This window comes from Lycorma delicatula, chromosome 4, assembly GCF_047948215.1.
Source record: "Lycorma delicatula isolate Av1 chromosome 4, ASM4794821v1, whole genome shotgun sequence".
Taxonomy (NCBI): Eukaryota; Metazoa; Arthropoda; class Insecta; order Hemiptera; family Fulgoridae; genus Lycorma; species Lycorma delicatula.
The window spans coordinates 58,195,508-58,208,729 of record NC_134458.1 but is presented as its reverse complement, the minus strand read 5'-3'; the positions used below and the strand labels follow the sequence as shown (position 1 = coordinate 58,208,729).

Genomic DNA, 13,222 nt, shown 5'->3' with positions numbered 1-13,222 from the left:
TTGTTTATTACATGGTTTTAGGTGCTCTTTGAAGTAGGTTTTAAATTTGTGTTGGACACTGTGTGATTTTATTACAAATTTGTTCTCTGAACTATCTTATAGACTTATTGTAAACACTAGATTTATAATTTTAAGTTTAAATATACCATTACAAAGAAAATAATTATATTTTGTCAATAGCATGTGATTCACTAAGCTTAAGCTAATTATGCAGATGTATGTTTACTGACTTGTATAATTTTCTATTAAATTGTTATGGAGAAACCAAGAAAAATGAATATATAACCATTTAAGCGTAAGAAATATGTAATTATAAGGAAGACTGGTAATAACACTTTAAATGTTTACATTAATATTTCTATTATAATTTTTGTTTTCATATTTGGTTGTATGTTTGACAAAATTTACCTTTTGGTTTTTTTTTAATCTACCTATATAATTGTCGAATTAAGTTACTTACTGTATTGTTACTGCATAAAATGCGCCAATGCATACCACTTTGTTTTAATTGTACCTAATTTTACTTAGTAAATATAAATTATCAAATTCTTTAATAAAAGAATAAAAAGGTAGTATAGATTTACCTCAAAGTACATTCCATAATGTTTAAGCTGGTCACAATAGCAGTTTACCTTATAGCAGTCAATATCTGTATAATTAATACGAATTCATTCCATCTTATCAGATGGTGTAGTTTAAATTAGATCAGAATGCTAAACATGGTTAAAATGCAGCAAGTCACATGTTGGCTGAAAGGAATGCGTTTGTGTTTTGTCTCGCATTTTATTTATATGTATACTGTTCACTGTAATTCAGAACAGTATGAGTCATGTTTATTTGCTGCTTTAATTAAATTAAACCAAATTAAATTAATATAATTCTCTTTTCTTAATTAAGAACATTCCATGCTCCAGCCTGTTCTGTTCCTTTATTAATTAGTATTTTATATTTATGAAAATAGCATAATTTTATAACTTTTTTTATTTTATTTTCATGTTAATGTTTAAATTGCTGTTTCCATTTCCAATTTAAGATAGTTCTTGCTTGATCTATATAGTATTTTAAGAAAATATTTATTGTATGTGCTGAAAGTTAAAAGAATTACATTTTTTGTATTGAAAAATTGTGTTATGATTTTTAAACTGTATACAAAATTTATATTGTTGATTTTCTATATATATTTGTTTTTATACCTGTGTGTATAAATAATTATAAAATTTTTAACTTTATAAAGTTTTTAATAGATGGTTGTTTCTGTGTTGTGTATTTATGGATTAAAATCCAAAACATAATTCAGTGTCAAGACAGTTTACAGACACATATCATGATTACACTTGTACGTAAAATTTTCAGTTAAAAATAGTTCTTCTAATGTTTACAAAAAAACAAGTTTAAAACATGAGTTTCTAAACATTGTTAGGAAAAATGCTTTCAAAAAATCTTTTAACTGATGTGTTTCCATCACTTGTAAGAGAAGTGTCATCTGCCTCCTCTGATGAAGTTTGTTCCAAAAACCTCTTATGGAAGCATGTTTCTATGTATTTAAAGTCTTTTAAAAATTTGTCTTTTGTAAATAGTTTAAACCACATTTCATAATGGCAATCTCAAGCTATTTTAAATATTGTAAGAAAGATTTTTTTACTTCTGTAAGAGAGAGAGAGTAATAGTATACATATATATATATATATATAAAATTCTATTTTTTCGTCATGATAATATAGGACTAAGAAAGTGCTCCATGATTGTCAATATTCTTCTCATTTCTCAATTTTATTTTGGGATTATTCAAGTGTTCAGTTGAGATTGCAGAAAAAAAATTATGAGAATTTTTATTTTTTTGAAATATATTTGTACTCAAGTTGTGTAAAAAATCATACAGCTTGTGAATGAGGTATGATTTTAATGTGCCTTTAGATTTGATGTTTAAATTTAGGTAACTTTTGCATATTAAAAAAAATTGATTTCTTACAGCACCATATAAAAAATATGCTAAAAGCAATTATCCATTTTTTATGCTGTTGCTGCCTACTTAGGTATTTGTATTCAAATTTTAGAGTTCATTGTTGGAGTTATTAAAACATAAGTTCATATAACATTAAATGTAGACTTTTGAATAGTATTAGTATGTAATTTAGGCATATATTTAAGCATTGGCTTTCGGTGTAACCTATATTTCATGCGGGTCACCTGTAACCTTTTTCATTATCGTGCCTAACATATATACATACATGTTGAAAAGTAAATCATTGCTTAGTATATTATGAGGCTAAACGATAGTTATGATGTGAAATGGTTAAATGTATGTAAAATAAAATTGAATTTATATTGTATATTATTTTTTTTACATTGTATAAATGTTCATTTATATTTTTAAGCAGTGAAACCTTTTTCTTTTTTTAGTAAATTAATTATATATTTGTTACAATTCATAGGAACAAATGCAGTCTCAGCCTGCTCCTGCATATAACCCTCAAGTAGAAGCTATTTCTCCGACATTACCATCTGAAGCAATGCAAGAAGATGCCACTTTTCGGTCAACAAAAAATGATCTTCTTCAGCAAATAAGTAAAGTGGATCGGGAAATTACAAAAACCGAATCACAAATTCAAAAACTAAAGAAAAAACAGGTGAATATTTTAATTATCTACTGTTAAAGGTAAAACTATTCCATACTTTATGAATTTTATTGTTATTACAAGTTATCATATACAGTATTGTTATCATTTTATGATTATTGCAAGTGATATTATAGCACAATAAGATGATGAAGCTGCATGCTTTAGTCATTGCCAATGAATAATGCATCCTTTAATAATGGAAGATTAGGTCAATATGACTGCATTATTACAATCTCTTGTTACAATCACTACATTCCAAATATGGCAAAGTTCTTAACCTTATTAATATGATATTTACCTGCTATGGAGGAATTTTTCCTCTATCATGCTACTTTTAATTGCATTCCAAATCTATGAGTAAATCATGGTAATCTGCTAGTCTCCATTATACTTAATGCAACTTTATTTAATGAGGAACCTTATGAATTAACATATTTAGCTTTATCCATGTTTATGAATTGGCAGTGAAATATAGATGATTTACATCTATGATTTTACAGGCTGATGTGTTGCTAATTAAAATAAATTAGTGCAGGAAAGGAGGCAGAACTATGAAACTAACTTATTTAAGATTTAGTTATTATGACTTGTCTTTTAGTCTGTATATCTCCTTCATGAAAACACTTTTAACCTCAACACTATCCCAAAACATACCATATCTACAATTTTTTAATGAATAATGTTGCTTAGAAATTCTGTTACAGCAAAACAAAGAATACAGTATATATTTTAATAAAAAAAACTGTGTGCTATAAATCTAACATTATTTCAGAAAAAAATTGTATAAGTGTGAAAACTTTTGAGTATATAATTGTACAAGAAAAACACATGAATTATTTAAACATTTCTAGAATGTACTATAATACGTAATAATGATATAAAAGTGGTACTGATGAAATGTAGCTGAAAGAACTTTTTTATATTTTGTTACATTATTCATAAAGAATGGACTATTATGACAACTGCAAAAAGTGTAGAAGAAATATAGACATACTGCAAACAAATGATATGTAGAAAAAAATGATATATATATATATCTGTATATTTACTTCCACTGCCTCTGATTGGTTTATATATTCTTGGACTTAGCTTCTTGATATTACCTAACTAAATCTTATATAATTAGTTTTATATTATATAAGTTGTGGACCAGATAGTTTACAGTCAACTGACTGTTTTTTGGAGGATCAGGGAGTCACAAAACTACCAAATTTGTTTTAATTATTCCATCGATAGAATTGTTTTACTACAATATTACTTCCAGAAAAGGAATCATTTACAAAAAACAATATGTATTTCTTCTTTATTCACAGTAGCAAAGTTTTCTGGTTATCTATGATATACATCTACTGAAAGTTCTGAATATCTATCGATCGAGTTATTAACACTTAATTATGCCAAAGCCCCTAATAGTACAGCTTAGTAGTTCTATGTATTTTTGCCAATCGTAATTAATTTCCTTTTCTATGTAATGTAATGGATAATAATATTATTGTGCCCTTGGGATTGTTTCAAGTCTAGACAATTCACACTATATGTTTGTTTACATTATTTCTTTGTCCATGAGAATACAATATCCTTTACAACTTTGACATGTTAAATAAATATTTGTTTACATTTGATTTTGGTGTCTTCTAGTAATAATTATAGATTGAATCAGACTGTTATTTTAGAAGATTTTGACAAACAGATATTATTTTTGTATATGTTAGTTCAATTAATCATGATAATTCTGAATGTGATGAATAATCAGGTGTATTTTTTGAAGTTTATTTCTAATCTTTTATCACAGACTTATTTTTAAAAGTTTTCTGTTGTGGAGTATCTCTTGAAGTACTTCTATTTTGTTCGTTTGATAGTGAGATAGCTAATATTTTATCAGGCACTTTTATTGGATACCATTGCCAACTAAAATATTTGTTTAAATATCCAGTTTATTTCTTTTAACAATGTAGAAATGCTATTTGATTATGTGCCTCGAATGGAAATGATAAGATATGGGTAAGTTTCCTTAACATAACGGCATAAATTGAACTCTGTATCCTTGTCTATGTAGTGCAGCTGGTTACCTAGAGTTGGTTCTGTCCATTGCAATGTAAAAGCAGTTTAATTTTACTTAACATGAATGTTTGGAATTTGCTGACTAATGAACATGATATTGAGTTCCTGCAAGTGCATGGCATTCTACCAATCCAGGACCTGTCGCAATTGATATGTTGTGTCCATGAAACTGATAGTGTTGTATAGTGTTACTATACAGATGTTTTATGGCATTGAATGCTTGTGGGAGGTTGTTAAAGTGGCGAACAAAATGTACACGGGACTGCTAGGTACCAAGTGGAATATACTTCGCCGAATTTGTATGTCTGGCATGATAGGAAATAAGAACCCGTTCTAGAAAATATTCAATGCAGTAAGGGATACATGCCCGCCATATACTACTGAGAATGTAGATCTTCCATGATCTCTTAAGTTGAAATAATGCAGTAGCACGTAATAACAGTGGATAAAGAAATTTTTTTGAAAAAGCCACCGGGATTTCAAGGAACAATGGTGGTACTGGTTTTCCATAAAAATACCCTTTATCCTTAGTTATTGACATTATATAATATATGTAATACATACATATGCATTATTATATTTAATATCTAAATTTATCATATAAAGTAGAATCCTATTAAATATCAAAATCAGATTTCTTTTTTTTTGTATTTTTATTTAAACTTGTTTATAAAAAAAGGGTGTGTATTTACATGCGTCTCCCCCTCTCTTTCTCTCTGTGTGTGTGTGTACAATAGATATATTATCCATAAATATGTTGACTTATTCAGAAAAAAATAAAATATCTAAAAAATATATTGCTCATATTTTAAAATGTGTAATTTTATGAGTGTTAGGATATGTGAAATATATGATATTGTTTGTGTTATAAATGAATTTTTTGTTTGGTGTAGAACAAGAAACTTACACATGTCATTGTTAGTGTTAATGACCTAATATATATATATATATATATTTATTTATTTATATTTGCATGACCTAATATTGTTTTCTTCAACTATTTTATAAAAAAAAATTATCGTTATCAAATAGGTAAATAAATTTGAACACATTGAACAAAACATGTAATACTCTTCTAAATTATAAAAAAAATATTTATAAATAAAGACTGAGAGGGTAGTTTTAGTTAAATTAAAATTAATGGAATTTAGTGAAATTAAAAATTTAACTTTTAGTTAAATTCGAAAAACTGTCATATTTTGATATGAAATAAAGCATGATATTTTAAAATGATCTCGACAAGTGCTGCTGGATTGATAAACTAAAAGAAAACTGCATATGATGTAAAACACAACAATGAACCACTTTATTTAGTCTTGCTGGATTCTACTGATCTGTTGGACCATATGACAGGTAATTACTATAGGGAAGATTAAAAATCTATTGTCAGTTTTGCACTGTTAATAATATACTATGTAATAACATTAATAACTTATAACAAAAGTACATAATCTTGGTGAGTTTTATAAATTTTTTACCATTTATGTTGACTTTATATATGTAATTTTATTTTCATGTGGGTAATAGTATTATATTAATGACATAATATCATTAGTAACATAATTCCAAACTTGTATACAGTCTGTATGCTAAATTAAAGATTTATATTTTGTTTATGTTTTTAGCAAGAACTTGAGGAAGCAGCCAGTAAACCCGCAAGCAACAAAGAAGAGGAAGAAATAGCACAACAGCCAAAACATCAGAGCTTGGCACAGAAAATCTACGCTGAAAATAGAGTATGTAAAAACTTATATGAGTAAATTAGTTTGTCAAACATATGAATTAAGTATCAGTCATTCTCTTCAGAGTTTATTTCTGTTTGTCAATGGAATGTAACTGTTATTGTATTTTAATGCTATTATAATAATTAGTATAGCATAATAGACTAAAAAATGTGTGTCTGTCTCTGCTTCATATCTTGTAGATCACAATAATAATAAAAAAATGTTCAGTATGATCTAATGCTAATTGTTCTTAGAAGAACAAGCCTTGCTCAGTGGATTATTTAAGAAAGAATAACTAGCCTTTCAACTTCAGTAAACTTGTAACATATTCTTATAGAAACGGTTTTCCTTGGATGAAGTTTGAATGGTCTGTGGTAAAACCAAACACTTATAACATCGATTTTTTTTAATCGACAAGTAGTTTTAAAACAAAACCCAAATAACTAATTAAATTTGTTTTGTTTTTGGATACATTTTTTAAAACTTCAAGTAATATTGAAATAAATATATTCAACATGGGAAAAAAAAAGAAAAGAAAAGAATATAGGCCTTTTAAACGTGGTGTTGCATAAAGATGATGAAAATTAGGGAAGTCACTTAAATTCAAAATGAAGAGGTCATAATACAAATTGGAGAGGAGAGAAATTTGTGGCAGATTCTTCTTAGAGCATATTAGATTTATGGGCCATACATTAAGACATGTAGGTTCAATTAACGTGATAGTGAAGGAATGTGTAGAAAGTAAAACTATACTGGAAGGTAAAGATTGGAATATATTAAAAGAGTTAATTGGGGGTGTAGGAAGTTGGTATATATTTTGAGGTTAAAAAACTAAAACAGAAAGGAATGAGGAGAATAATATCAAACCAATCGACTGACTGATGACTACAAAAAAAAAAAAATTAAAATAAACTTCACATACATAATATGTGTAATTTTCTGTTTTAGACTGAAAAATGTTCTTGCAGATTAAATTAAATCAGTTGATATCTTAAAACTAATCATGCTATTGTAGTGCAATTTGAGTAGAAAATCCTTTTATTGCTTAATCTACTTCAGGTGAATGACTCCAGTATTTTCATGTTATTTAAATTGGGTAATCAGATTTAATTAAATTGATTGATATTTTAAAACTAATTGTGCTATTGTAGTGCAAATCAAGTAGAAAATCTTTTTATCGCTCACTTTATTTCAGGTGAATGACTCTAGTATTTTTATCTTACTGATTAACGGTTTGTTTAACTGATAACTATTAATCAGATATTTGTTATATAGGAAAGAATATAGTGAAAGTATTATGTAAAAAGACACGTTCATTATAATGAAGGATTAAAAACAAGTAAACTTACACAGACATTGTTTTACCTTCTTATGAAACTTTATCTTGATCTTAAATAAAATAGTTTAATTGTATTACAAACAGAATACTAAGAAACGTTGATGTATAAAAAAATTCAAGATTAAACATGTCCATAATGTATATATATATATATGATGTATGTTTTTCCTACCTATTATTTAGTATATAAATATATATATATATATATATATATATATATATATATATATATATATTTTTTTTTTATATACTAACACAGATAGGAAAGACTTGTAGACTGGATATGGTTGTAATTATTTTACCAAGATTCTAGTATTTAAAATAAAATATTTTATTATGTTCGTTTTAGTGACACATTTTCATGGCATTAAAGCTTTTAAATTTAATGAGTAGTCATTATAAATATACTGTCTTAGTGGTTCTCTCTTTAAAGTAAGAATACTTTTTTTCATCAATGTTTGTTTAAATTTACATGTTGCTGTAAAAAATATGGTCTTATACCTATATACAGAATAATATAGAATGTTATATAATTTAATTTAAACATAACTTTATATTATTAACTTAACACTACAAAGAGTGTGTTACATGTGTAAAGTATTATGCAGTTAAAATTCTTGTTTAATTCAGCTAATCATGCTTATGTGTTAACCTTACAAACAAAACTTGAAAACTTTACGCTAAAATATTGGCAGTGCGTATTTTGTTGTTGAGGTTTGATTATTGGAACAAATTGATAACTGAATGCAGATGTGTCCCAGTTAGCTCTGATTAATAATTCCAGCTCTAAATTTTATTCTCACATAAAATAAAAATTATTAGAATTTCCCTTTTATGATGAGTAAATAAATAATTAAAAAAAACCAAAAATATTTGTATATTTAATGATAAACTGTAAATTACAATAATTAAAAAAAATCTTAAATAAAGAGTCTGTACAAAAGTAAAGCTGAATAATTTTATAAACCTCAATTTTGTTGTGAATTTCTAGTGGCCAACTGTCTATTAAAACAATGATAAATAACATAAAATATGAAAAAAAGAAATGGTTATTGTTGTGATTTGATGGTGAAGTAAAACTCTTGTCTTGGCGTTTGACATTATTGTTATTTATTTATTCATATTAATAAATTGTTAATCTAGAAATCCAAATAAAGCTGATTTGAAGACCAAAATATAGCAAAAGCTCTCGTAATATCAAACTAGTTTATTCAATCATCAAACTGTAAGTGCTACATTAGTGATTGTTGTTTAAAGTGCAAGTTAAAATTGTAAATTTTGAATATAAATTATATTTTGTAGTTTCAAAATAGTGAACTATTGGTAAATGAAGTAATAAGTAAAAAATGTATGAAATACACCTAAATAAGTAGATATATAACAATTTGTAATATTTACATATAGAGTATTTAAAAAAAAGAAGAGTGGTCACTAAATGAGTAACAATAAATTTCTGTTCAGTAATTTATTGTTAATAAATTAGTTTGTTTAACTTTGTTTCAGCAAATTGATGATTTCAGAATATATGATTGTAAAAGATATAATAAGGTTGTTTATTTAATTACAGGATAATGCTTTTCTTTCTGGAGAAACTATTACTGAAATCTAAACTCTAGTTTCTTGAAAGGAACAACATTTTTTCGTACATGGGTGTTAAGGCTCTTCTGATTGCATGTGGTTTTTAATATCAGCATTGTTATCATCTCTGTAGTCAATGTGAAGCGGATATGTTATGTCATTAAATAAATCTAGAAACAACAATGCATCCATGTTTTTTGCGATTAGATTTAACAGATGGTCACCGATATGCATTTTTCTACTTAGGACTGTTATTACTTAAGGATTGCATATGTGTGAATTATGAATTTTTTTGACCAGAATTTGTGTAGTCATCTTTTTTTTCATTTTTCTGTGAGAAAATCACTACAGTGCTTCGTATTAATGCTAAACATGACATATTTCCAAGAAATATAAACCAGAACCATAATATAACATAAATTTTTTCATATAAATTGTTATCTGTCATTATACACAATGCATAATATTTTCAATACCACCTTACAAACCGTATTTATGAGAGTTACATTTTGTTATACTTTGAAATAATCTTACCATCAGGTCCATTTTTGAATCTTTGCTTCCTCCTGACTTTACAATTTCATAACCAAAACTGAGAAATGCGCCTCCAAAAAGTAAATTTACTAGCTACATGTTAAGTATTCCAATGAAAAAGTTCAGAACTTCGCACAAATAGTTTACAGTGGCATATATGTTATGCGTATGGAATGATTCTACATAATATGTGGCAATCTTAGATATCTCTTTTTCATGGATCTCTTTTGTTTCAATTATTAAATTTCTCATTCTCTGCATCAGTAGCTTAATTTTCCCAATTTTTCCATAACCAATGCAGTATATGGAAAAGAATGGTTTTAAAACATAATGTGAATGGAACCCACTGGTACCTTAATGTGTCATCATATTTATTGATATTGGGTCGTGTAATGGTGTTACTGTTCAGATGATCTAGTGTGGATGTATTTGACATTAGGCAATACGTATTGATTATTTTGGTTTGTATTGTTTTGTCACTTAAGTAGCATTCAATTGGATTTCCTATAAGGTTAGAAGCTGTTATTTAGTAACATGATAATAATAAAATAGCTGTGGTCACTCTGTAATGTAGTTTAAATACAGTGTTGTCTATTTATGGATTTTCAAAGTCATTAAATTTTATAAATTGTTTTATAGATTTTATTGAACTGATCATCTCATAGATGATCAGTTATTTAAGCTATTTGTTAGAATTATTGCTTAAATAGTTTAATGGGTATCATTTAATCACTAATCAAAGCTGCTAGAAGTAGTTACTGAATTCCTATCACCACTTTTATAATAGAAATTAATCACTGGGGTTAAAATATATTGTCCTTTAAATGTGATACCTGTAAAAAAATATATATTAATCATTAAAATAATATCAATTAAAAAAAAGTCATTGTCTTTTATATAGCCTATAAAAAAAGGAAGACAAATATCAGTTGAGGAGCCCAACCGGTATTAGTGATGGACGAGATCATCTGATTAATTATCTAATGACAGTATTAATTCTAGACATAAAAATTTTAAGGTATTAGTGTTTGATACTGTAATTATATCATGCTGATGTATTTACTCTTAATCAATGTGTAATTAATGTTTTTTTAATTCCAGAAAAAGGCTCAGAAAGCACATGCACTTCTTGAAAAGCTGGGGCCGAAAGTCGAACTGGTAATTAAAGTCAACTTAAATAGATATTTTTATATGACTATGTTTTTTGATTACCTCTATTATCATCTTTATAACAGAAATTGCTTTTTATAAATGTTATTCAAGTTAAATAACTAAACAAAGTCATATTTCATTATATATAGTGAAATAAATGACCATTTGTTTATTTTATCAATAACATGAATGATAATGTGATATGTTGAATTATTTTATGTAAATAATTTACAGTAATTTTATCCGACTTTGTTCAATTCATATTAATTTATTTACTTATTGTATTATGCTTACATAATACTAGCTTTGCTTTACCACTTTTTATGTAATATAATTTATCTTTTTTTTCTTTTTTTAGCCATTGTACAATCAGCCATCAGATACTGCTGTTTACCATGACAATAAAAGGAAGTAAGAAATATTTACAATCTTCTTTATTATATTTATTGTAAATTAGTATTGCAGGTAATAATGTTGTCAGTTCTTTAACATGAATCCAACATAAAATGATTTATGAAGTAGGATATGTATATTTTGATGCCGCTTAATGTTTTCAATCAATATTTTGTAGATTTGAACAAAAAAATAATGATCGTTGTACTTATTTTAAACATTTATTAGTAATTTATCATTATTGTCAGAAGTATACAATTAAAATAAGATTTGAAATTGCTAAAACATTTCTGCTTTCCCATTTTCAACCTGTACAATTATTCTCTTCCTCATTAAAATAAAATAACATTTGCCTTAATAGTCTGGACTGTGATAACAAATTAAATCCTTTGCGATTGTATGGTTCCACAATAGTTGAAGCATCTCAGGGAATAGTGATTAGAAAAGAAAAATATATGAAGTAAGGGTAAATGCCAACAACCTCAGTTGTTGGCATTTACCCTTACTTCATTTGTTGTTTAATAAATCTGTCAAGTTATATGATATTGAATATTTTCCCATTAGATAGATGGGTTGCTGTATAATGTTTCAATTTAGTGGGAGTGCCTATAATTTAATATTGTGTTTAAAAATAAATTAGCTGTTTTTCTATTATTTCATAAGAATGTAATCTTCAATTGCTGTTTACCGTAATAGAGCAGCAGTTGCAGTAAAACAGTGTTTCACAATCTTCTAATACATGTTACTCGTATTAGTAACTTACCATTAATAATCCCTATTTCCTAGCTCTCATAATCTATACAAATGTAATTTATCTCCTTAAATCTAGCACGAGTATGAGATGTTAAATATAACTATAGTGTTACATCAAGGGTTGATTGGTCATCTAAAAAATAAAAGCAGATCAAATTATCTGGTTCAACAAATGTGCATACATAAGTTTTCTAGTCTTGATTATTTTTTTTTAGTATTGTGGAACAATACTTTTTTATACATTTGGGATGAAAATCCACCACCTGGGATTTAGGCTACTTCAGCACGTCATTTTCCACAAATTGTTAAGAACTTGACTCAGGATCTATGAAAAGTTTTATTACTGTAGTAAGAAAAAATTATCTCGTCTGTCCTCCACTCTTTTAAGGTAATTAGAAAGTTGCAAATGACACAGTTTTTTTACTTCTGTGTTGATCATTTGGGATTTTGTGAGAGCCATCTTGTACAGTCATTGATAGCCCATTTTACAATGAGAATTCTGTACTTATATTTTCAGTCATATGCTTGAAATTCTTGTGACAACAGTACTGATCATTTATAGCTAGCTTTCTCAATATTTTATGTTCACCTGTTTAACAAATTGCTGCTGCTGTAATTAGCAGCTTTCACTCATTGCTGTAGGCATATACATTTTATCTGATTCACATTATATTTCTCTGAAAAAAAGTACAGAATATAAAAGTATTAAGACCTTTTGTATTAAGAAATCTAATTGTTCAATAGTATCATGGAAAACAGACATCAACAGACTGCTGTCACTAGTTACTTGGTGGACTGGTAGCTGTCAAAAATGTCTAATCATTTGATTTACTATTATTTATCACTTTTGTAGTATAGTCTGTACTTTTTAATATTTCTCATTCAATAGTTAATTTTTATGAAGTAATTTTTTCCTTTGGTATCAGTCCTATAATTGTTTCATTAAACTGATACGTATGTATGGTACGTTAGGAATAGTTATAATACATTTTGGGTTATTTGGGATTAGTAATTAAGCAGTTTCAGAAATACTGCTGAAATAAATTGCATCTCTCCAATAAAAAAGTGTA

The 13,222-nt window shown here is 26.8% G+C and overlaps 1 protein-coding gene and 1 pseudogene across 3 annotated transcripts in view; one reads left to right on the top strand and one right to left on the bottom strand.

The window, feature by feature from the left end:
• The window catches only part of Smr (nuclear receptor corepressor smrter), a 336,086-nt gene that overhangs the window by 178,190 nt on the left and 144,674 nt on the right, over nt 1-13,222 (top strand). For all 3 annotated transcript variants that reach the window (XM_075363021.1, XM_075363020.1, XM_075363022.1), the window contains 4 exons: nt 2,433-2,627; nt 6,305-6,415; nt 10,956-11,012; nt 11,365-11,417. In XM_075363021.1, coding sequence (XP_075219136.1) covers nt 2,433-2,627; nt 6,305-6,415; nt 10,956-11,012; nt 11,365-11,417 — 416 coding nt within the window. The remainder of the gene's footprint in view (nt 1-2,432; nt 2,628-6,304; nt 6,416-10,955; nt 11,013-11,364; nt 11,418-13,222) is intronic.
• On the bottom strand, nt 9,601-10,512 carry LOC142323087 (innexin inx3-like; annotated as a pseudogene).